The sequence below is a fragment of the Stomoxys calcitrans genome, chromosome 5 (assembly GCF_963082655.1).
Source record: "Stomoxys calcitrans chromosome 5, idStoCalc2.1, whole genome shotgun sequence".
NCBI classification, from domain to species: domain Eukaryota; kingdom Metazoa; phylum Arthropoda; class Insecta; order Diptera; family Muscidae; genus Stomoxys; species Stomoxys calcitrans.
This window is the reverse complement of record NC_081556.1, coordinates 120,167,050-120,187,617: the sequence shown is the minus strand read 5'-3', so window position 1 is coordinate 120,187,617 and position 20,568 is coordinate 120,167,050. Positions and strand designations below refer to the sequence as shown.

At 33.1% G+C, this 20,568-nt stretch overlaps 5 protein-coding genes across 6 annotated transcripts in view; 4 read left to right on the top strand and 1 right to left on the bottom strand.

Moving 5' to 3' along the window:
• The window catches only part of LOC106092987 (acetyl-CoA carboxylase), a 44,885-nt gene extending 40,901 nt beyond the window's left edge, over nucleotides 1–3,984 (top strand). For both annotated transcript variants that reach the window (XM_059369638.1, XM_013259949.2), the window contains 4 exons: nucleotides 41–451; nucleotides 532–879; nucleotides 2,765–2,899; nucleotides 2,966–3,984. In XM_059369638.1, the coding sequence (XP_059225621.1) occupies nucleotides 41–451; nucleotides 532–879; nucleotides 2,765–2,899; nucleotides 2,966–3,103 (1,032 nt within the window). In that variant the 3' untranslated portion in view covers nucleotides 3,104–3,984. The remainder of the gene's footprint in view (nucleotides 1–40; nucleotides 452–531; nucleotides 880–2,764; nucleotides 2,900–2,965) is intronic.
• Nucleotides 3,985–8,502: 4,518 nt separating this feature from the next.
• Nucleotides 8,503–9,123, top strand: LOC106092986 (COX assembly mitochondrial protein homolog). The gene is made up of 2 exons (XM_013259948.2): nucleotides 8,503–8,650; nucleotides 8,707–9,123. Exons 1-2 carry the CDS (start codon nucleotides 8,587–8,589, stop codon nucleotides 9,009–9,011), a joined length of 369 nt encoding a protein of 122 aa, XP_013115402.1. The 5' UTR covers nucleotides 8,503–8,586; the 3' UTR covers nucleotides 9,012–9,123.
• Nucleotides 9,007–10,279, bottom strand: LOC106092985 (tRNA-splicing endonuclease subunit Sen2). The gene is made up of 2 exons (XM_013259947.2): nucleotides 9,384–10,279; nucleotides 9,007–9,324 (listed from the first exon to the last, which is right to left on the bottom strand). Exons 1-2 carry the CDS (start codon nucleotides 9,850–9,852, stop codon nucleotides 9,044–9,046), a joined length of 750 nt encoding a protein of 249 aa, XP_013115401.2. The 5' UTR covers nucleotides 9,853–10,279; the 3' UTR covers nucleotides 9,007–9,043.
• A 987-nt stretch (nucleotides 10,280–11,266) lies between these two features.
• Nucleotides 11,267–15,349, top strand: LOC106092989 (V-type proton ATPase subunit H). The gene is made up of 7 exons (XM_013259954.2): nucleotides 11,267–11,436; nucleotides 11,585–12,063; nucleotides 14,096–14,230; nucleotides 14,298–14,423; nucleotides 14,487–14,923; nucleotides 14,989–15,102; nucleotides 15,169–15,349. The coding sequence occupies exons 1-7, from the start codon at nucleotides 11,391–11,393 to the stop codon at nucleotides 15,242–15,244; spliced, it is 1,413 nt and encodes a 470-aa protein (XP_013115408.1). The 5' UTR covers nucleotides 11,267–11,390; the 3' UTR covers nucleotides 15,245–15,349.
• Nucleotides 15,350–17,117: 1,768 nt separating this feature from the next.
• LOC106094039 (molybdopterin synthase catalytic subunit-like) overlaps nucleotides 17,118–20,568 on the top strand; it is a 515,852-nt gene continuing 512,401 nt past the window's right edge. The window contains exon 1 of the mRNA XM_059370219.1: nucleotides 17,118–18,371. Coding sequence (XP_059226202.1) covers nucleotides 17,212–18,369 — 1,158 coding nt within the window. The 5' untranslated portion in view covers nucleotides 17,118–17,211 and the 3' untranslated portion in view covers nucleotides 18,370–18,371. The remainder of the gene's footprint in view (nucleotides 18,372–20,568) is intronic.

Here is a 20,568-nt window from a genome sequence, read left to right as displayed (position 1 = left end):
TTGTTGTTCTTTTTTTTGCGTTTTTTCATTGATGCTTTAGACACTGCAACAAGCCGGTCAAGTTTGGTATCCCGATTCTTCGTACAAAACAGCTCAAGCAATTAAAGATTTTGGTCGTGAAGAATTGCCTCTTATCATCTTTGCCAACTGGCGTGGCTTTTCGGGTGGCATGAAGGATATGTATGAGCAAATTGTTAAATTTGGTGCTTACATTGTCGATGGTCTGCGGGAATACAAAAAGCCAGTGCTCATCTATTTACCCCCCAATGCCGAATTGCGTGGCGGTGCCTGGGCTGTACTGGACTCTTTGATTAATCCACGTTACATGGAATCGTATGCTGATCCAGAGGCCAGAGCTGGTGTTTTGGAACCTGAGGGTATAGTTGAAATTAAGTACAAAGAAAAGGATCTAGTCAAAACAATACATCGATTAGATGCCACTACAATAGGAGTAAGTAGTTATAAAGAATTTATGTAAAGGCTAGCTTTTAATCGTTTGCAAACCATTGTTGTTGTGATGAATAACTTTAGTTGAAGAAACAAATGGATGAGGCTGTAGCTGCCGGTGATAAGGCTTTGGCCAGCCAATTTGATGAGAAAATCAAACAACGTTTGGAGATCATGATCCATGTCTATCATACGGTAGCTGTGCATTTTGCTGATTTACATGACACTCCTGAAAGAATGTTGGAGAAGGGTTGTATTAATGAGATTGTTCCATGGCGTGAGTCACGTGGCTGGTTATACTGGCGATTGAGACGTCTCCTACTCGAAGATAGCTTTATTAAGAAAATAATTCAAGCCCAGGAAGGTCTGTCTGTGGGCCAGGCTAAGCAAATGCTGAGGCGTTGGTTGGTCGAAGACAAAGGAACCGCAGAGGTAAGTGTAACGGGGGAAGAAGGTAGAAATTAAATACAAAAAAAAACTTAATTATTATACCCTACACCACCAATGTGGTACAGGGTATTATAACTTTGTGCATTTGTTTACAACGCTAAGAAGGAGAAGCTAGATCCATTGATAAGTATACCGATCGGTTTAGAATCACTTCCTGATTCGATTTAGCTATGTCCGTCTGTCTGTCTGTTCATATCGTATATTCTTGTAATCAAAGTAGAGGTCGCATTTGTTGTCCGACTGCTACAAAATTTTGCACAAATCACTTTTTTGGTCAAAGGACGAACGCTATTGATTTTGAACAAAATCGGTTCAGATTTAGATATAGCTCCCATATATATCTTTCATCCGATATGTCCTTTTAAGGCAGTAGAAGCCATATTTTGATCCGATCTTTACTAAATTTTGCATGAGATGTTTAATATGACGTTCCCATACGTGTGAAAAGTTTCATTAAAATCGGTTCAGATTTAGATATAGCTTCCATATATATTTTTCATCCGATATGGCCTTTGAACGCTATCGAAGCCACAATTTATTCGACGTAGCAATATGTGTGCAAAATTTCATAAAAATCGGTTCAGATTTAGATATAGCTCCTATATATATCTTGTATCTGTGGTCTTTTAAGGCTATAGAAACCAGAATTTTAGTCCGATCTTTACAACATGTTGCAAGAGATGTTTCGTTTAAGGTCCCAATGCATGTGCAAAATTTCCTTAAAATCGGTTTAGATTTAGATATAACTCCCATATATATCTTCCATCCGATATGGCCTTTTATGGCTATGGAAGCCATCTGGTCCGATCTTAACAAAATATTGCATGAAATGTTTCATTTGACGTTGCAATATGTGTGCAAAGTTTCATTAAAATCGGTTCATATTTAGATATAGATCATCATTAGATATAGATCATATAGAAATCATTGCAAATTTGTCCATAAACATTCCCTTAAAGAAAAGGGCAAACTTATCACATATCAATGAGTGCTGTCTGAGTTTTTAGCTCAATAACAAGGGACCTTCTTTTTATAGCCTGGGTCGAAATGCGTGTCGCAATGTGACACCACTTTTGGAAGAAGTTTTTACCTGGCTTCTATGCATTGAATAGTACTTCACAAATGTCGCCAATATTAGGAGGAGAAACCCCACGCTGAAATTTTTTCTGATGTTCTCCGCACGATTCGAACCCAGGCTCTCAGCTTGCTAAACTGTGCTCAATGATGACTTCTGAAATCAATTAATTTATGAACTTAAAGAAAAAGAGTCTAGCAGAAAAATTCCAAAGGGGGTACGGTTTTACAGATGAATACTTAGGTACCAACAGCTTTCTGATCATTATTCAATTGGGAATGTTTGTCGATTCATTGTTATATCTTATCGAACCCACGACATCCGTAATGCTTGCTAAAGTGAATGTATAACTGTTGTGGTTGTAACCTCATTTTTCACCACGTCAAGCTCCTGTAGGTGAGCAAGCTCGTTCCGGTCCAAAGGACCAATCGCCGCGGAACAGGGGGGCCATTGGTTATTTAAAGGCGCCAATAACTTGACTTTTCATATCGTGCACCATAGGCACTCAGTATTTGTGCAAGAGCCGGCGCCACCCGACCTCTCACTGAGACTGTCCACTCGATACCGTTGATTGTCCGCGACTGCAAATAGAGCTACTCCGCAACCTGTGCTCGCAGCTAAGCTTCTCGTGACAGCAATGACCACCACACAGATCGGAACTCAATGTTCTAGCTTGTGTGGTGCTTACAGCTATCCCGTGCCGGGTATTACTATCATATAGGAAGTGCGATGGAAGACGCATTATATTACTCTCGCTTATAGTATTACTAACTTTAAATGTTTTCCTTGCAGTCCTACATCTGGGATAAAAACGAAGAAATGGTTCAATGGTATTTGGAACAAACGAACCCGGAATCAATTGTCATGGGCAATATAAACGCTGTGCGTAAAGATGCCATTATTTCCACCATTACAGAAATGCTAGAGGTAAATATTTGTTATAATTTCCCCCCTTCTTTTTTTCTGTGTAACTATTGTCTTGCTTTTTAACAGGATTGCCCCGACGTTACATTAGACGCAGTTGTGGCTCTATGTCAAAATCTTACACCCGTCAATCGTGGTATCGTAGTGCGCACTTTGGCACAATTGCAGCTTAATGAACAACCCGCATCTAGTGGTAGTCAAGGATGATATAGCCATTCTACGGCCACAACCACAAATCCGTCACCTCCGAATTTTTCCTACCATTTTACAAAATACTAATACCATAGATTTTCTTATAGCGAACACAAAGGAAACACTTCACCGCCATAATTACGCCAGCATGACGACAACATTCATTATTAAACCAAAACTTTTCCTAGCATAGACCCAACACAATACAACAACACTCCAATCTCTAGCTACCACAGACACCACCCACTCTCTCTATCTCTCACTACTCATTGACTATGTTTTATAGTATATTGTGTTAATATTGAATAAGATTAGCTAATTTACTGAACAAACAAATCATTTATCGAATAATTAAGAAAGACATTTTTCATTTGCATTTGTTATATAATTTTTTTTTATTATGTTGCATGTCTACTGAATTTGAAAAAAAAAAATTGAAATGCTTTATGAAAACTAGAACAAGGGAAAATTAAAAAAAAATAAGAAGACAAAGCAGTAAAGGAACCTAAGCGGTTCGGTGTTGGTTCAAAACCTCGAAATTTCTCTATATAACGCACATTTTCTTTATTTTGTAACTATTGTTTAGCTAACAACAAAAATAGAGATATGCAAGCTGTGTCTTCATTATCACGATGATATTCTTCTTTGAACGAATCTTTTTTGAACGATTTATTGTACAATGAGTAATATTATGAGTATGAAATACTTTCCATTAGTTTATACATAAATATAAAGAACAAAACGAAAAGGCCCATTCACATGTTATTAACTACCTACTTTAGATAAGCTGTAAAGAATAATATAAACAAACAAAAAAATAATAACTATTTAAGTCATATTTTCAGGTAAAATATAAATATGAAGATTATAGAAGCTGTATTATAAAAAAAAACCAATGTGGCTGTTTAATTTTGAATTTAATGAGGATGGTCTTCAGGCCAGAAGTGAAATGTTGCAGTTTTTCTTTAAAACTATAATTTTGCAGAAAATTTCCTTGAAAGACAAATATTGTCGAACATTTTTATGGAAATCAATTTTAACGAGACTTTCTATGAAAACAAAATTTCTACAAAATTTTCTATGAAAACCGTTTCTGGACGAAAATTTCTATAAAACTCCGATTTGAAAAAATTTTTCTATGAAAATAATTTTTTTTACAATTTTGTTCTATTGTATCGGCTATAGGTTCATGAAAACACAAATATTTAATGATTTTTCTTTTATTTCATTCCAATATTTCGGTAGACTCTGTCTACCATTTTCAAGGCTAGATGGATTTAAACAAAAAAAAAACTGAAAACACACAAACTTTAGTAAAAGGGAATCACACAATAAAAACAGAAATACAATAAGAATCTTTAATTAACTATTAGATTTAATGAGTTGTTACACGATCTATTGTCTGTTGGCAACTGAATGTTGAGCTTGTTGACTGTGTGGCGATATATCTCCGCGCAGCTTTCTATGGCTTTTTTGAAATTCATTCTCTCGTCAGGTGGTAAGTCGATGATATGCAACATCTCTAGAGTGAATCTTCGTCTGTAGTTGTTCTCTTGAGCCAAGATGTCTTGTTTAAATCCATCTAGCCTTGAAAATGGTAGACGGAGTCTACGGAAATAATGGAATGAAACAAAAGAAAAAACATTAAATATTTGTGTTTCATGGACCTAAGCCGAGACAATACAACAAAATTGAAGAAATTTTAAAACAGGTCAACAATACCCAAACAAAAAAAAAATTGAAAAAAATTCGTACGTAAAAAAAAAACACTTTCAAAAAATATGAAAATTTTTTTTCAACAAAATTTAGAAATCTATGTAAATCCTAAGTCTTCGAAGCTTTTGATGAAATACAAATTTTGACGATGACGTTTTTCAATGAAATTTTCTTTTTCTATTTTCGAAAAAATTTTCAATGAAAATTAAATGTCGAATTTTTCAACGAAAATCAGTTTTTGACAACATTTTCTATTCTAATCGAATTTTTGAAAATTATCTTCCAAATTCGATTTTGTTAGAAAATTTCGTAGAATTTTGACTTTTAGTAGACAACATCTACGAAACTTGATTTTCGTAAAAATTCATAGAAAATTTCATCGAATATTGATTTTCGTGGAAAATTTTCGCAAAATTTTCTATGAAAATCAAATTTTGACGAAATTTTCTATGAAAATCAAATGTCCACGAAATTTTCTGGAAGATTAATTTTTAAGATAATTTCCATGAAAAATCGAAATTCGATAAAATTTTCTATAAAAATCTAAATATGACAAAGTTTTTTTTTGAAACCTCAATTTCGTCAAAAATGTATGTAAAAATCAAATTTCGACGAAATTTTCTAGAAAATCAAATTTTTGCACAATTTTCTATGAAAATCACATTTTAACCAAAATTTTCTTTGAAAAAAAAGTTTGAAAATTTTTCCATGAAAAGTCTAAATTCGATTAAATTTTCTATGAATTTTTCCATGAACATTCCATTAAGGAACAAGGGATACTTCTCTCATATCGATGAGTGCAGTCCGATTAAAGTTTAAGCTCAATGATAAAGGGCATTCTTTTTTACCCGAATCCGAATGGCGTGCCGCAAATCCGAATGGCGTGCCGCAAAGCGACACCACTTTGTAGAGAAGTTTAAACATGGCAGAATCCTCACAAATGTTGCCAGCATTAAATTTTTTTAATGTTCACCCCTAGATTTGAACCCTAGCGTTCATCGTCATAGGCGGACATGTTAACCTCTGCGTTACGGAGGCCTCCTCTTTATGATAATCAAAATCTATGAAACCATCAAATTTCGGCGAAATTTCCTACGAAAAATAAATTTTAAAAATTTTTTCCCTCAAAAGTCGAAATTTGACAAATTTTCTATAAAAATAAGATTTGTTCAAAAATTTTTATGACAATTAAATTTGGCAAAATTTTTTTTGAAAAATTTTCTCATGAAAATCGAAATTCGAAAAACTTTTCTAGAAAAATACGACAAAATTTGCTATGAAAATCATATTTCGGCGAAAGTTTCTATGAAAATCAAGTTTAAAAAAAATTTTCCATGAAAAGTCGAAATTAGATGGAATTAAACAAAATTTTATGGGAAAATCCAAATTCGATAATTGTCTAGAAAATCAATTTTAAAACTTCGAGGAAAATTTTTATAAAATTTAAGTTTTTAAATTTTTTCCATGAATAGTCGAAATTAGATAAAATTTTCTACGAAATCAAATTTCGACGAAATTTTCTACGAATATCAAATTTGATGAAATTTTCTATGAAAATCAAATGTCGACGAAATCTTCTATAAAATTCAAATTTTAGATGTTTTGTAGAATACCAATGATCCATTTGACAAAATGCGCTGAAGAAGATTCATGGCGAACCAGAAATCGCGGTAGGAAATCCAGTCAAATGTTTTTAGCAACACCAAACTTTTGCAGACTTTTAAATATATTTTGCTACGCTGTTCCTTGAATAGAAACGTATTAAACCAAATAGTCTAGAGCCGAACATTATCCTACAATGAATAAAAAAAAAAAAAAATTTTAGGTTTTGAAAAATTTTCCATAAAATCAAATTTTGACAAAGTTTTCTTTAAAATTTCTTATGAAATTAAATTTCGGCAAAAAATCAAAATTTGAAAAAGTTTTCAAGAAAATCTAATTTTTGAGAAAGTTTCTAGGAAATCAAAATTTCAGCGAAGATTTTCTATGAAAATTAAGTTTTAAAAATTTTTCAATGAAAAGTTGAAATTCAATGAAATTTTCTATGAAAATCAAATATTAGCAAAAATTTTCTATAAAAATTTAGTTTTGAAAAATGTTTCTATATAAAATCGAAATTCGAAGAGGTTTTCTATGAGAATATAATTTTGGCGAAAATTTCTATAACATTTAGTTTTGAAAATTTTTTCCAGAAAAATAGAAATTTGATGAATTTTGTATGAAAATAAAATTTTGACAAAATTTTCTATAAAAATTGAGTTATGACAAAATTTTCCATAAAAAGTCAAATTTCGAGAGGTTTTCTATAAAAATAAATTTTGGCAAAATGTTCCATAACAATTAATTTTTGAAATTTCCATGAAAAATAAATTTCTATTTTTCATAAAAATAAAATTTTGACCAAATTTTATGAAAATCAAATTTTGCGAAATTTTCGATGAAAATTAAATTTCGACGAAATTTTCTAGAAAATAAATTTTTGAACAATTTCTCGATGAAAAGTCAAAATTCGATGAAATTTTCTATTAAAATCAAATTTTGACAAAGTTCTCATTTCTCATAAAATTTCGCCGGAATTTCTCTTAGAAATCAAATTTCGACAAAATTTTCTATGAATCAAATTTCGAGAAACATTTTTATTAGAACCAAATTTCGAAGTATTTTCTGAAGTCCAAATTAGGGGTCTATAAAGCTGAGTTATCTGTTCAGTTTTTCAAGCGGAAAGCTGTCAAACTCCTTATACAAAAACGTCGGCGAAACGTTGGCTAAAATAGGCGAAAAAGTAGTACTCTGTTTATCGTGAGGAAAATTACAAACAATAAGCAAAGTGGCAACACTTGAATCCATTGCCGCAAATTTTTGTATGTTTTATTGATTTCATTGGATTATCTTTCATTATTTATTAGCAAAAAATGAGGATTTAAAGAGCAGCGTTAACGGGGTTTACGTGCAGATAAAAAACGTGTTTGGGTATGGAAACAAAAACATTTGAATAGAGAAAAGTCGCGAAAATTTTTAATTGTTTCGTGAGCCAAATTTGTCAGCAATCAAATTTCATTGTTTCCATGCTAAAACACTTTTTTATCTGCACTTATTGTTTTCTATATATATTTTATTGTTTGCAAATAAATAAAGAAAAACGAAAATAAACCAAAAATGATGACATCAATGGTTGCCACTAGAATTTTTTCACCATATTCCTCACTAAGGGTTGGTATTTTTTTCTGCTTTCGGAATAGTCGCGGAAATTTATAATTGTTCCGCGAGTGGAATTTTTTTGTTCCAAACCAAAACACGTTTTTTATCTGCATTTATTGCTTGCCCGAATGAATTTAATTTTTCGCGTATAAATAAAGAAAAACGAAACGTTGAAACGAATAAAACACTTAGATTTATTTTGCCATTTTCCTTCCTTTAAGCAAAGTACTACCTTTTCGCCTATTTTTAGCCAATGTTTTGCCGAGGTTTTTTATATCGATTTTGACAGCATTGCGCTTGAAAAGCTGAACAGAATACCCAGCTTAAAGCAGAGTACTACATTTCCGCCTTTTTTCGCTGTCGTTTTTTATATAGAGTTTGACAACATTCCGCTCGAAAAGCTTTACAGAGTACCATGCTTAAAGTGAAAAATTGGGGCGTGCGTTTACTGTTGCATTTGACACGATAACCAAATTAGGTTTGGGCTTAACATCTGTTGTTTTTGACACATCGATAATAACAGAATCAGCTGTCGAAAATATCTGCGAACAAGAATTTTATGTAAAGCAATTATAAAATAAGAAATGATGAATGTTGAAACTGTAAATCCCTTAAATACTTTCGATCCGAAAAATCCTCATGGACTAGGTATGTTCTAAGCTAGTTATTGTATGTATAGTCTAATTTGTACGTATATATTACAGGCGATCCAAATGATAAGTCACTTCGCAAGGTTGAGATCGAAGTGCTTATACCTAAAATAATGCGAGACCGGGCAAAGGAGTTGCACTGTGCAGAGGAAGTAAAATCGTTCGAGACATGCTGCAAAGGCAGTGGCGTTTTGATGGTGATTTCCTGTCGCAAAGAAAACTCACATTTAAAAGAATGCCTTTCCAAATGGTATAAGGATGAAGCTTTCAAAGATGAATGTAAAAAAATTTACCTCCAAGAGAGATCAGACTTTCGTAGCACTGGCATCCCAAAGAAGCATAGAGTAGAAAAAGTTTAGTTTAAACAATACAATAAGCATATTCTGATTTATTATTGAACATTTCGTTGTTGACTTTGTTGCACAAATGATGTGTAATTAAAACGTTTAATCACAGTTTCGGCTATTGAAATTTGAGTAATATCATTGACGGTCTGCATGTGGAAATCCGCAGGTTTACTAACATCCAGTACCAGTACATCTTTATCTGAAGTTTCAGCAATTCTTTGCAAACCCTTTAGTTTATTATGCTGCAGATGGCTAGAGTTGGGAAGTGCATTTACTATAACTACAAAACTTGCATGAAAGAATCGTGGTCCCTTGCGGTAAATCACTGAAATATAGATGGTATTTCTTAAAAAAAGTCAGCCGTGATCGTTGCTATAAACTTACAGTAGTTTCCTGCGAACTTTAATCCACTCTTCACTACCCAACCTTTAGATTTTAAATACAAATATGAAGCCAATGATTCGATAAAGTCGACATTTACTTCTTGGGCATATCGAATGAAATCCTTCCAATTCATAGCTTCGTTATTTAAGTCAGTGATTTTAAGAACATTTAAGAAGTAACTCAAGAAAAATGATTCTTCCAATCCCAAAGAAAGAGATTCTTCTATCTTCTTCTTATCTTCAGACTCGTTTTGTAATAATGCATTTGGAATACTACGCGAATGAGATCCTTTTCCATAAAATCCATTACTATACAATGCCCTTATGTCACATTCGTTGCAAACCTCTACAGATATACCTGTAAATATTCCATTATAGTTTTCCTGACCTTCGGCCACACAATTTGGAGGAAATGGTTGAATATTCCAAGATCCCCCTCTTTTAGATTTAAAGTTGGGTGCGAAAAACATTTGTAAAAAGCCCTGATAATATGGGCTGTTGAATGTCAAAAACAACAATATATCAAATTATTTTGTTATTTATAACAATTTCATTTGTGGGCTTGTTTGGAAAAAGTTCTAATATTTCTGTTTTTTTTTTTATTTTTCCAGTTTTCGTCTTTGCTTTATACGTTTGAAAAAGTAAACATTTATTTGGAATGAGTCCATTCGCTACATGTGAAAAAAGTTGTGTTTATAATAAATAGTCATGGTACAATTAAGAAGTGGCGTCATTAGTACAACAACAAAAATGTACCCCCACTTTGTTTTACAACTTATTTTCTCCAAATGTGTTTTATATTTGTATTTTCATTTATTATAACACTGTTTTCTTGCTTATGTGTGGAATATCGGATCAAAAAGAACATCTTTTTAAGATTGAAGAAAATAAATCTCAGCTTTGTTATCAAGCCTTTGATGTTTAGATTTACAGCAAAATCAAAACAAACATTAAAATAATTTACTTAAGGCCCTATTACACTACATGTTATTGTCATATGACATGTCTCTTTTTATGTATCATTGGTATTTCATTATGTGTTTCAAAATTGACACTTTAAGCTGAGTATTCTGTTCAGCTTTTCAGGCGGAATGCTGTCAAACTCCATAAAAAAATGTCTGCGAAACGCTGGAGGAAAATGGGTGAAAGAGTAGTACTCTGCTTATAGTGAGGAAAATGCCAAAAACGAAATTTTAGAGGCAACGCTTGACATCATTGTCGGCATTATTTTTGTTTTAATAGTTCCAATGGCTCTTTTTGTTATTTTATTTATTTGCGAAAAACCAAAAAATAAAACCATACGTGCAGATAAAAAACGTCTTTTGGTATGAAAATAAAAACTAAACATTACTGTCAAATTCCGCTCACGGGACAATTATAGATTTCCGCGACAATTCCGAAAGCAAAGTAGAATACCAACCCTTGCATATATATAAATACATATTAATAACAGTCTGGTGCTAAAACCAATGACATATTGGTATTAAAACCAATACCAGTTCGGTAATAATGTATTGGGTATTGTTTTTGTACCATACGCTGTTGCTTTACTATCAATACCGTATGGTACTGAAATGAGTACGTTTGGTATCAACTTTTCATTGGGCGTATATTCGCTTTTAGCGATATTTTTCGAAGATAACTTTTTTAGATAATAGACTTTAAATGATGATTTCATTCGGTAGGCCATTCCCTCATTATATATATAAAATTTAAATAAAATTGTCATGTTGTGTTGTGTTTCAAACAAAGTAATCGCCAAAAACATAGGATTTCAACCAGACATAACGTTATACTTGTAAAAGTTACGTTTCAACTAACTAAATATTATTTTGACATTTGCATTGGGTAATGAGTACCGTGACTACTCAATACTCTATCAAACCTAGTCACAAGACCTGGCTGTCAGCTGAATTCCGAACAAAAAAACTGGCTACTGTGATTTCCAACACATATAGTGAAAATTAATAAAATTTCAGGATAAAATTCCAGCAAATACGCAGTAGCCATGTCTGACGTTAAGGATTTGATAAATATGCCCGATGAGAGCATTGGTAAGTAGAAGAATAAATGTTTGAATCGAAGAAAATCATTGTCCATGACTTATTTTCGAAGAGTGCAAGATGAAAAAATGTGTAGGGAATACCTATATGCATATGTATGTATATTATAAATTACGTTTTCTTATTTGCAAATTTTCAGATATGATTGCTGCAACATCGGTGTTGCAACAACAGGCTGCAGATATCCGAACCAAGACCATCAACTGGGCATCTTATATGCAGTCTCAAATGATTTCTCAGGAAGATTATCAGTGCATTAGCGCCTTGGATAACTCTAAGGCCTCATACTTGCAGACAAATCCAGCCCAGGCTGTCAAAACTTTGCTTAACTTGTTGTCTCATGTCTCCAAAGACTCGACCATCCAATATATTATGGTCATGATTGACGATTTGCTGCAAGAAGATCGTTCTCGTGTGGATATCTTCCATGAATACTGCTCTAAGCGTAAGGAATGCGTATGGGGACCATTCTTGAATTTGCTTAATCGTCAAGATGGATTCATTGTTAACATGTCTTCGCGTATATTGGCAAAATTGGCATGTTGGGGACATGAATTGATGCCCAAATCCGATTTGAATTTCTATTTGCAATTCTTAAAAGATCAACTAACTAGCCAGGTAATATTTATTATTTCTTTTTTGATGTTTTTAAGAATATATGTGAATTACTTTAATACAATATAAAAGATGTATGTTTTGTAGCAGTAGTGCATAATTGAATGTACCTTCCCCCCCTCTATATAACATTGATGATTGATTGGCATCTGTAGTATCGGCATATGCAACTACACTATTGCAATTATATAAACTATGGCTCCATCAGATGCTACATTCCACTTTTTTTTGTATCATGTATATTTGTGAATTTATGCTTTTAATTAGGACAGACGCTAATTATTTTTAACCTTGAGGATTTTGAAAAGAATCTAAACGAATGGTTGCCAAATGAGACGCTGAAAAAATATTGACCCAGTACACAACTTCTTTTTAGTCAGAAAAATCTGAGTCAAATTAGTGAATTTTTTTCCAAATTTGTCTAAATTTAAAATTTTGTATGGATAAAATACAAAGATATTGAAAAGTTTATGGCGTAAATTGCTAAGTAATCGAATTTATACCGACTTCAGTTGTAGTGTTTCTACAATATACTCATTGGTTTGGATGTTATAAAAAAGAAAATATTGGAATGCGATGTAATAAGAACTAGAAAAGCCATTGAATTCTCATTAGGAATTTGAATTCAATCGTTTACGAGCTGTAAACCACTAAAATTTATTGTAGGATTTATTTTTTAATTTGCAAAAGTCGCCTTTTTTGCAAAACTTTAATCCTTTAATCCTTTGTCCATCCTCACATTTGCATGATAATTTTTTCATATTACATGTTTGATGCAAGCCAAAGTTAATATGTACTTGCTTTTATTTTAAACAAAAAGCGGGCTAATCGAATATAAAAGTACGGAATCTGATCAACATTCGTTTCTTACAAAGCTTGTTTCTAAAACAAATCTCTTAATCCGTTTAAACTGTTATTGATACTCCTGCCATTGGAATGTAGGCATCGTATTAAATTTAAGTAAATATTTTCTCTTTCCATTCTACGAAACACCTACCGACATCGTCACAACAAACAACACCAATCGAATCAACCACCCTTCCTATTGTACACCAATATAATTTCGAAAACTTTTTGGTTGTGAACATGTGAAGTGCAAGAAGTACATCAATGAGATGGCTGCCTTGTCAAAACGTGTTCAAACTATTATTATTCACTCACATGGACATGGAAAGGGACATACACCTCATCTTAATCTGGCTCAATTCATGAGCTATCGAGAACAGTCTGCGGAGGCAGGCAAAACGGTAGAGAGCTTTAGCCATATTTTAGCATACAAACAAAACTGCTCCATGGTTCGATCATAAGGATATAAGCTAATATTATTTGTTATTGGCGTTATAAATGTGCGAATTTGTAATTTCTACTAATAGCCATTACTAATTTTTTCATAAGATCTTTTTTTTATTATTAATCATAAGAAAATTGTAGGTTTTCGAAAGTATTGAAACCCTGCATTGAGCTTAGAGAATTTTATTTTTTTTTTTTTAACAAATTTATCAAAATCCGAAATGCATTCTAAGTTTATTTTCACTTTCTTAAATTTATGGCAATTTATTCTGACAAACAGATGGTGAAAATGAAATTTATAATGTTTAAAACGTCTACATTTCAAGCATTAAACGACTTCTTTACTGAAGGTATACAGGAAAAGGGCCAAAATTTAAAAAAAATATACAGCCTCTACAATTTCAGCTGAACGAAAAAAAGAGGTTAACATGCTTCATACATATTTCACAAAAAACGCAAAGAAAACAAAGAATGTGAAGTAGAACAAGTGCTTTAAATTTATTATTTTAGCTTTATACCAACAACTTATTTCCAAAATGCATCCCCAACTTCTTCTGGTTATTCTTTTTTGACTCATAACTTACAATGGCATACAGCATTTCCCTTTGTGCTCAGCATTTTGCGTTTTGTTGTTGTTTTTTTTTGTACATAACATATATTAATGGACTTGTTTTCGTTCTTTTTAATAAAATTAAAAAAAAAAAAACAATAATAACAAGTAATTTCTTCAATTTTTTTTATCTAGGCCAATGAATACATTCAATCTGTGGCTCGCTGTTTGCAAATGATGTTGCGCATTGATGAGTATCGTTTTGCCTTTGTCAGTGTAGATGGCATTAGTACTTTGGTACGCATCTTATCTTCTCGTGTGAACTTCCAAGTAAGTTTTTACAAAAAATTATAAACCATAAGCATTATTCCTTACCATACTCTATTTTCCCCAAAAGGTTCAATATCAGTTGGTGTTCTGTTTGTGGGTTTTGACTTTCAATCCCTTATTGGCCACCAAAATGAACAAATTTACTGTTATACCCATTTTGGCCGACATTCTCAATGATTGCGCCAAGGAAAAGGTAAGAGAGCAACTTAAATTATACCTTGCTTATGACCTTATCGTTCTTTTTTTAATTTTTTAGGTTACTCGTATCATTTTGGGTGTATTCCGTAATTTGATTGAAAAACCCACTGATGCCCAAGTTGCCAAGGAACATTGCATCGCCATGGTGCAATGCAAAGTTTTGAAACAACTCTCTATTCTCGAACAACGTCGTTTCGATGATGAAGATATAGCTGCTGATGTTGAATTTTTGACTGAAAAACTACAAAACTCTGTGCAAGATTTGTCTTCATTCGATGAATATGCCACCGAATTGCGAAGTGCCCGTTTGGAATGGTCACCAGTTCACAAATCTGCCAAATTCTGGCGTGAAAATGCCCAACGTTTGAATGAAAAGAATTACGAATTGTTGCGCATTTTGGTGCATCTCTTGGAGACCTCAAAAGATCCCATTATTCTCTCTGTAGCCTGTTATGACATTGGTGAATATGTTCGCCATTACCCCAGAGGAAAACAGTAGGTCAAACAGTTTTTTTACTACTTGCTTAAATACCTACTAATATGTCTTATTTCATTCATAGCGTCTTGGAGCAGTTGGGCGGCAAACAAATAGTGATGCAATTGTTGGGCCATGAAGATCCTAATGTACGTTACGAGGCTTTGTTGGCTGTACAGAAATTAATGGTTCACAATTGGTAAGTTTGGCTTTTATAAACTTGAGAGAGAGAGAAAGTATTTACTTTTGTAATTTTTTTTTCAAGGGAATATTTGGGCAAGCAACTCGAGAAGGAAAATGAGAATCAGAAGCAAGGCACTGCCGTTAGTGGCAAGGCTTAAGTATTATCATCTTATTTAAAATTCACTAATATTATAAATAAAAAACCGTTCTGCTAATGTTATTAAACTATAAGAAGAAATTAAATTAACAAGTTGTTCACAAAACATGTGCAAATGTATTATGGAAAAAAATATCGATGTAACTATTGAGACATTTTTTTCTGTTTTGAAAAGTTTGCTAGTCCTTACTAAATGTTTAATTGATTAAAAATCTGTTCAAAATCATTCCAAATTCTTTCTTTTGCTTGTTGTTTTTTTTTTTCTTTACAATGTCCTTTAGTCAAATGTACTATGTATTGTTTCTTTCGTTTGTAAATAAGTTATAGATCAATAAAGAAGCTTGCTGGAAATATAATATGAATTCATAATGAGACTTCAAAACCCTCTCAACTCTTTTATAAACTTAAAAAACACTCACGGCCCTATTCACAAAACTTATTAAAGCCTTAAAATTGGCTTACTTGACAGTTTTATAAAGGAAATCTGTTAAATAAAGCTAATTCAAATCAACATTAAGTTTTGTGAATACCGGTGAAAGATTGCTAGAGTTATTGATTGATCATTTGGTATCTGCATTTCGTTAGATGTGACGATTTTAGCAATAACTATCCAGAGCAACTTTGTTGTAACAACGCCTATGCAATACTTAAATTGCGCCTTTGTTCACAAAAACCAAAAAACATTTGTTTGCATTTTGTTGTTGTAGCAGTGTGTTGTACACTGAGGCGGCAGCCCTTATGGACGCGCGTGGTAGCTCGCAGCTTAGCTTCTCGTGACAGCAATGAACACCACACAGATCGGACCTAAATGTTGCAGCTTGTGTGGTGCTTTGTCCGCTTGGGATACTGGAATTGTTCTTAAATTTTGACATTGGATTCAAAATACCTTTGATTTGAATAACGATCGATCCATGTGTCCACTTATATTTTTTCCGGATTTTTAGGGGATCAGTGGTCTCCAGAGGCCAATGAGGCCAAATTTGTATACAAAAGTAAGATTTGTGCTCTACTCCCAATTACCTTCCATTTGAGCCCTTCGTAGCAATTGGAGGTGGGATGTTCCCACAACTACTTGATCTCAAATTTGGCTATTAGATTTTGGGGCTACTTTAAACTTATATACAAAAATTCGCTTAAGTCGATCGACTCACCTCTGATAAACCGCCATTTTAAACATTTATTTATTATTTTTAATATTTTACAAAAAAGCCTTAAGGCCAAATAACTGTATTACAAGGCAAGCTACCTGAGTAAATTATCTATACGCTATGAAAACAATAAAAATTAAAATCTAAATAAAAAACAGCGGTAATACATATATGAACGTACTTGATATAAAATAATCAAAAGAAATTGTACATGAAGATGCAATGAATGTTAGTATAATTGTAGCTGGAGTAAGCACCGCATTCAGATTATGAAAAATTATATAGCCTTCCGCATCGGTTCTAAAGTTTTTAAATTGTAATTTATATTTAATTTAACCTAATACGGCACAAACAAACCTACAAATGCTCTTCGACTTTCATATGTAAGAAAAATTTTATACAGTCCAAAACACTTGTTATCGATAACTAACCAATACATCTTTGCACTGGAAAATGTATCCTATACAACTTACCTGCACTGAATAGAATTAAACACAGATCTTTTAATATCAATGTTGTGGATCACTATATGGTCTTTTAAATTACATTATTTTAAAGCTAAAACGTGTAATCTGATGTTATGAAAGGAATTCTATTACTGTTTAAGGAAAAATCGGAATTGGGGTTATCGGCTAACGGTATTTCACAAAACTTGTGCCAACGTTTAGACCATACGCATTGAATAAGATACTTTTTACAAATCAGATGTTTAATAACTAACAAAACGACGCCGAAAATTGAAAAGTTCAAACAAGTTTGCTTATTTTTTAATAATCCTCAGTTTCAACAAAGTTTACTTGCTTCACTAGCCTCAAAAAGTATGAACTATTTATTGCTTACTCGCGATGCCTTGGATATTGGCTCAATTACTGAATTAGCCTCATCGGAGGTATGCGGTTCAACTTCCTTATATGTGGGAATGGCACGAGGCTCTTTGGGAGGGAAAAATTTACTTTCCCTAGAGTTTGGAGCATCTGAGGCAATGGCGGAAAAGGAAATGGAAAACATTTGTGGTGAGCTACGTTTTCGTTGGCCGAATATTGTAAATATTGTAATATATCATCGCATCGGTTTGGTACCATTGGGAGAAGCTTATGTTGCCATTGCCATATCGCATACTTCACAACAAAGCAAAGCTTCGCTAGATGTTGTAGGCATTACAATGGATGAATTAAAAGCGCGAGTTCCTATTTGGCGGAAGGAAAAATACGATACGGACGACAGTTTTACTATTTGTGCAGAAGGCCAAACGGATAAATTTGATGAAAACTTATGTGGCATACAAGATGCTAATCCACTTCCTTCGAAGTTTGTGCAAATTTCCGCAAACGAAACGGAAATTGTTCGACGAATTCAAAGTTTCATCGAAAGAAAGCGTGACGAAATCGATCTTAGTAATATTGTGGACTATATAAGACCCTCAAGTTTGGAGGAAATGAAGCAGGATATAAATAGTGAAAACTGCCAAGTGGACTCATGTGCTCGCATAAATGGTACAATCATAAAACAAGAAAATTCTAAGTGTCATTTGAAAATTCGAAAAACTGATAATAAAATGGGCCCACAAATGCAGCATGATTATTTATATGCATTGGACAATCTTATGGAAAGTTCCGCAATACCCCAAATAAAACAAGAAAATTTACACGATTGGCAATGTGCTACGGATACAAAACAAATATTATTGGAGAGAGCTCGTAATATTGAAGAACATTTGAATATACGAGATTGTGGCAAAAAGAATATTTATCAAAGATTAAAACTCATAGAGGATCGTTTACTATATCTAGAATCAATATCACCGGAATATCGTCATGTGTTGTTTGCTAAACCCATAGAAAGTAAAGACTCTACAATTGCCTCAGAAACATATAGTGCTGGCTTAAAACATTCACCTAATGTCAAGCGTGGACCTTGTAAAGTGTATGATATAGCAGAAATCGATCAAATAATTGAAGCTGAATCTCAACGAATATAAAGGTAAATAATATAAGTAGATATATTTTTATACCATAAGTATAACCTGATCGTTTTTAAATTATAATTTGCCATTGAAATTTCTACTACAAATTTTTATTTTGTAACTTAACTCATTCGTCTTATTATCTAAAAATTTTGAATACTTCCCTTTCTTCTTTGTTTTGGCCTTTATGGGCAGTTTTCATTTGAATACATTCACTCCTTACGTTATTTATAACAAAGGACATCTATGTTCTAATAACATCTTATTTATTATCTTAAGTTTTGTTTTAGTGGGATTTATCTTACGGAAGTACTTAGACATTTTAGTCTATTTTGATATCACTGGCTGGAATGACCAAGCTAAATCGCTTTAAAAGCATGTAAATGTTAGCCATAATAAAACCTTAAAGTGTAGATTTTCTGCTTGCCGTTGGGAAAATGTCACGCAAAGTTGCCTTTTCTTATACTTCTTCATAGTTCCTGCAAAAATCGATTTTTGTAATCATTTGCCTATACATGTTTTCCAATAAGACATACAGCGAAAAACCTCTTCAAGTTTATATTGGGGCAAATAATTTTGCATCGTTGACAGCTTCAAACTCATAACCATCTGTTAACCGTTGCATATCTCGAAGAAATTGCTTATATTTCGCGATAGGCGTAACCACAGTTTCTTTGGAATGTGTGTTCCTAGTAACTACAATTCTCACGTTTGTATATCGCTGTGGATTGAACCGGTAATTGTTGAGAGATCTGCGAAAGTCGAGGTCTGTTTTTGTTGTTGTTGTTGTAGCAGTGTGGTATACACTGAGGCGGCAGCCCTTGCCGAAGAGGAACTCCATCGGGTCAATCCGGTACGTACAACCAGCTGCCATGGGATTAAAGATCTGTTTTTGAATTGCTTCTCTATAGATTTATTAGCCACCGGGCCGTCATTACATTATGTTTTTACCACGCCATAACTTTTTAATTTCATAATGGGCACGGACACTTGAAATGTGAGTTTTACCGAAAATTGTCCACAAGACGTTCGAACAATCGGTTGATATACCGAGAAAAATAAAAACAAAAATTTTTTAATTGATCCAAATTAAAAATGATTAATATTTCCTTATATCCATTTACATTTTTTAATGGATTAATAAAAATACAATTGAAAATATGCAAATGTTATTTTAATATATTTGCGGAAACGGCGCTGTATAAGGCGCAACCTCGATTTCAATGCAATATGTAAAACTCCTAGAACATGAATTTGAGGTTTATGTTTGGGTTCATGATCACTCCTTAGAAACAAGAACCTCCTGCGGTTTTTCCAAAAATGCAACGGCAAATATTGTTTCCCGATTTATAAAAGAAAGAGTAGCGAGGCGATGTCGGGTCTACCTATAGGCATAGACTAACAGTAATTAAAATATTTTTTACATTAACTTTATGCCATACATTCTTTTGAGTAGTAAAACAAAAAGAGAAACTTCTATATAGAATATGTTATAATTATAAAGAAGCCGGTGTGCCATTAATTTGCATCATTTAATCATAAATATAATAAGAATTGCGACTTCTATATATAGAAAGTATTTTTCAAAATTTGGACCGATAGACTTTTTCAAAAACGAACATTCACAACAGTGCTGCTGGATCTAAAACAGTTTCATTTAAAAAAATTGATTGATTCCACTAATTGTTTAATTTAAACATTTCAATCACGATCGTAATAGGAAAAAAACGTTAAGATTCAATTAAAATCCTTTGGGCGATAAGAAGTTTCGACTTCTTTAAGTTGCAAGGGCCTAAGGATGTATCACCGGTTGAATTACAGGCTGTGTTTTATAGACTAGACTAGACTATATATGCTGTTTTTATTTGAGCAGTTCGCTGGATGTCCTACTCTTAATCATGGTGTACATAATACGTTCCATGGTTTTGAGTAGAAGAACGTAGGGCTTAGGTGTATGTATGCCTTTGGTGTCACATAACTTGCCTTGCCGGGCTTGGGTATAAATACCACCCTTGTCTTCTGTCAGGATTTCGGAGTATATGCAAGTCCCAGGCACGCTGTGAAAATATTGGCCAGATGGGGTGCCAGGTAGTCTGCCTTTTTCCGTTGTAACGCTGGAAATATTCCACCAGGTCCGGGTGACCTAAATGGTTTGAAGCTCGTCAAGGATTCCTTCCCCATAAATTCCGTAATTATAAATCTTCGATCAACATC

Coding starts and splice junctions, on each gene's coding strand:
- LOC106092986 (XM_013259948.2), top strand. CDS start 8,587: ATGATGAATGTTGAAACTGTAAATCCCTTAAATACTTTCGATCCGAAA. Junction 8,651..8,706: donor GAAAAATCCTCATGGACTAG/GTATGTTCTAAG, acceptor TATATATTACAG/GCGATCCAAATGATAAGTCA.
- LOC106092989 (XM_013259954.2), top strand. CDS start 11,391: ATGTCTGACGTTAAGGATTTGATAAATATGCCCGATGAGAGCATTG. Junction 11,437..11,584: donor TATGCCCGATGAGAGCATTG/GTAAGTAGAAGA, acceptor GCAAATTTTCAG/ATATGATTGCTGCAACATCG. Junction 14,924..14,988: donor CATTACCCCAGAGGAAAACA/GTAGGTCAAACA, acceptor TTTCATTCATAG/CGTCTTGGAGCAGTTGGGCG.
- LOC106092985 (XM_013259947.2), bottom strand. CDS start 9,852: ATGTTTTTCGCACCCAACTTTAAATCTAAAAGAGGGGGATCTTGGAAT. Junction 9,325..9,383: donor AAAGTTCGCAGGAAACTACT/GTAAGTTTATAG, acceptor TCTATATTTCAG/TGATTTACCGCAAGGGACCA.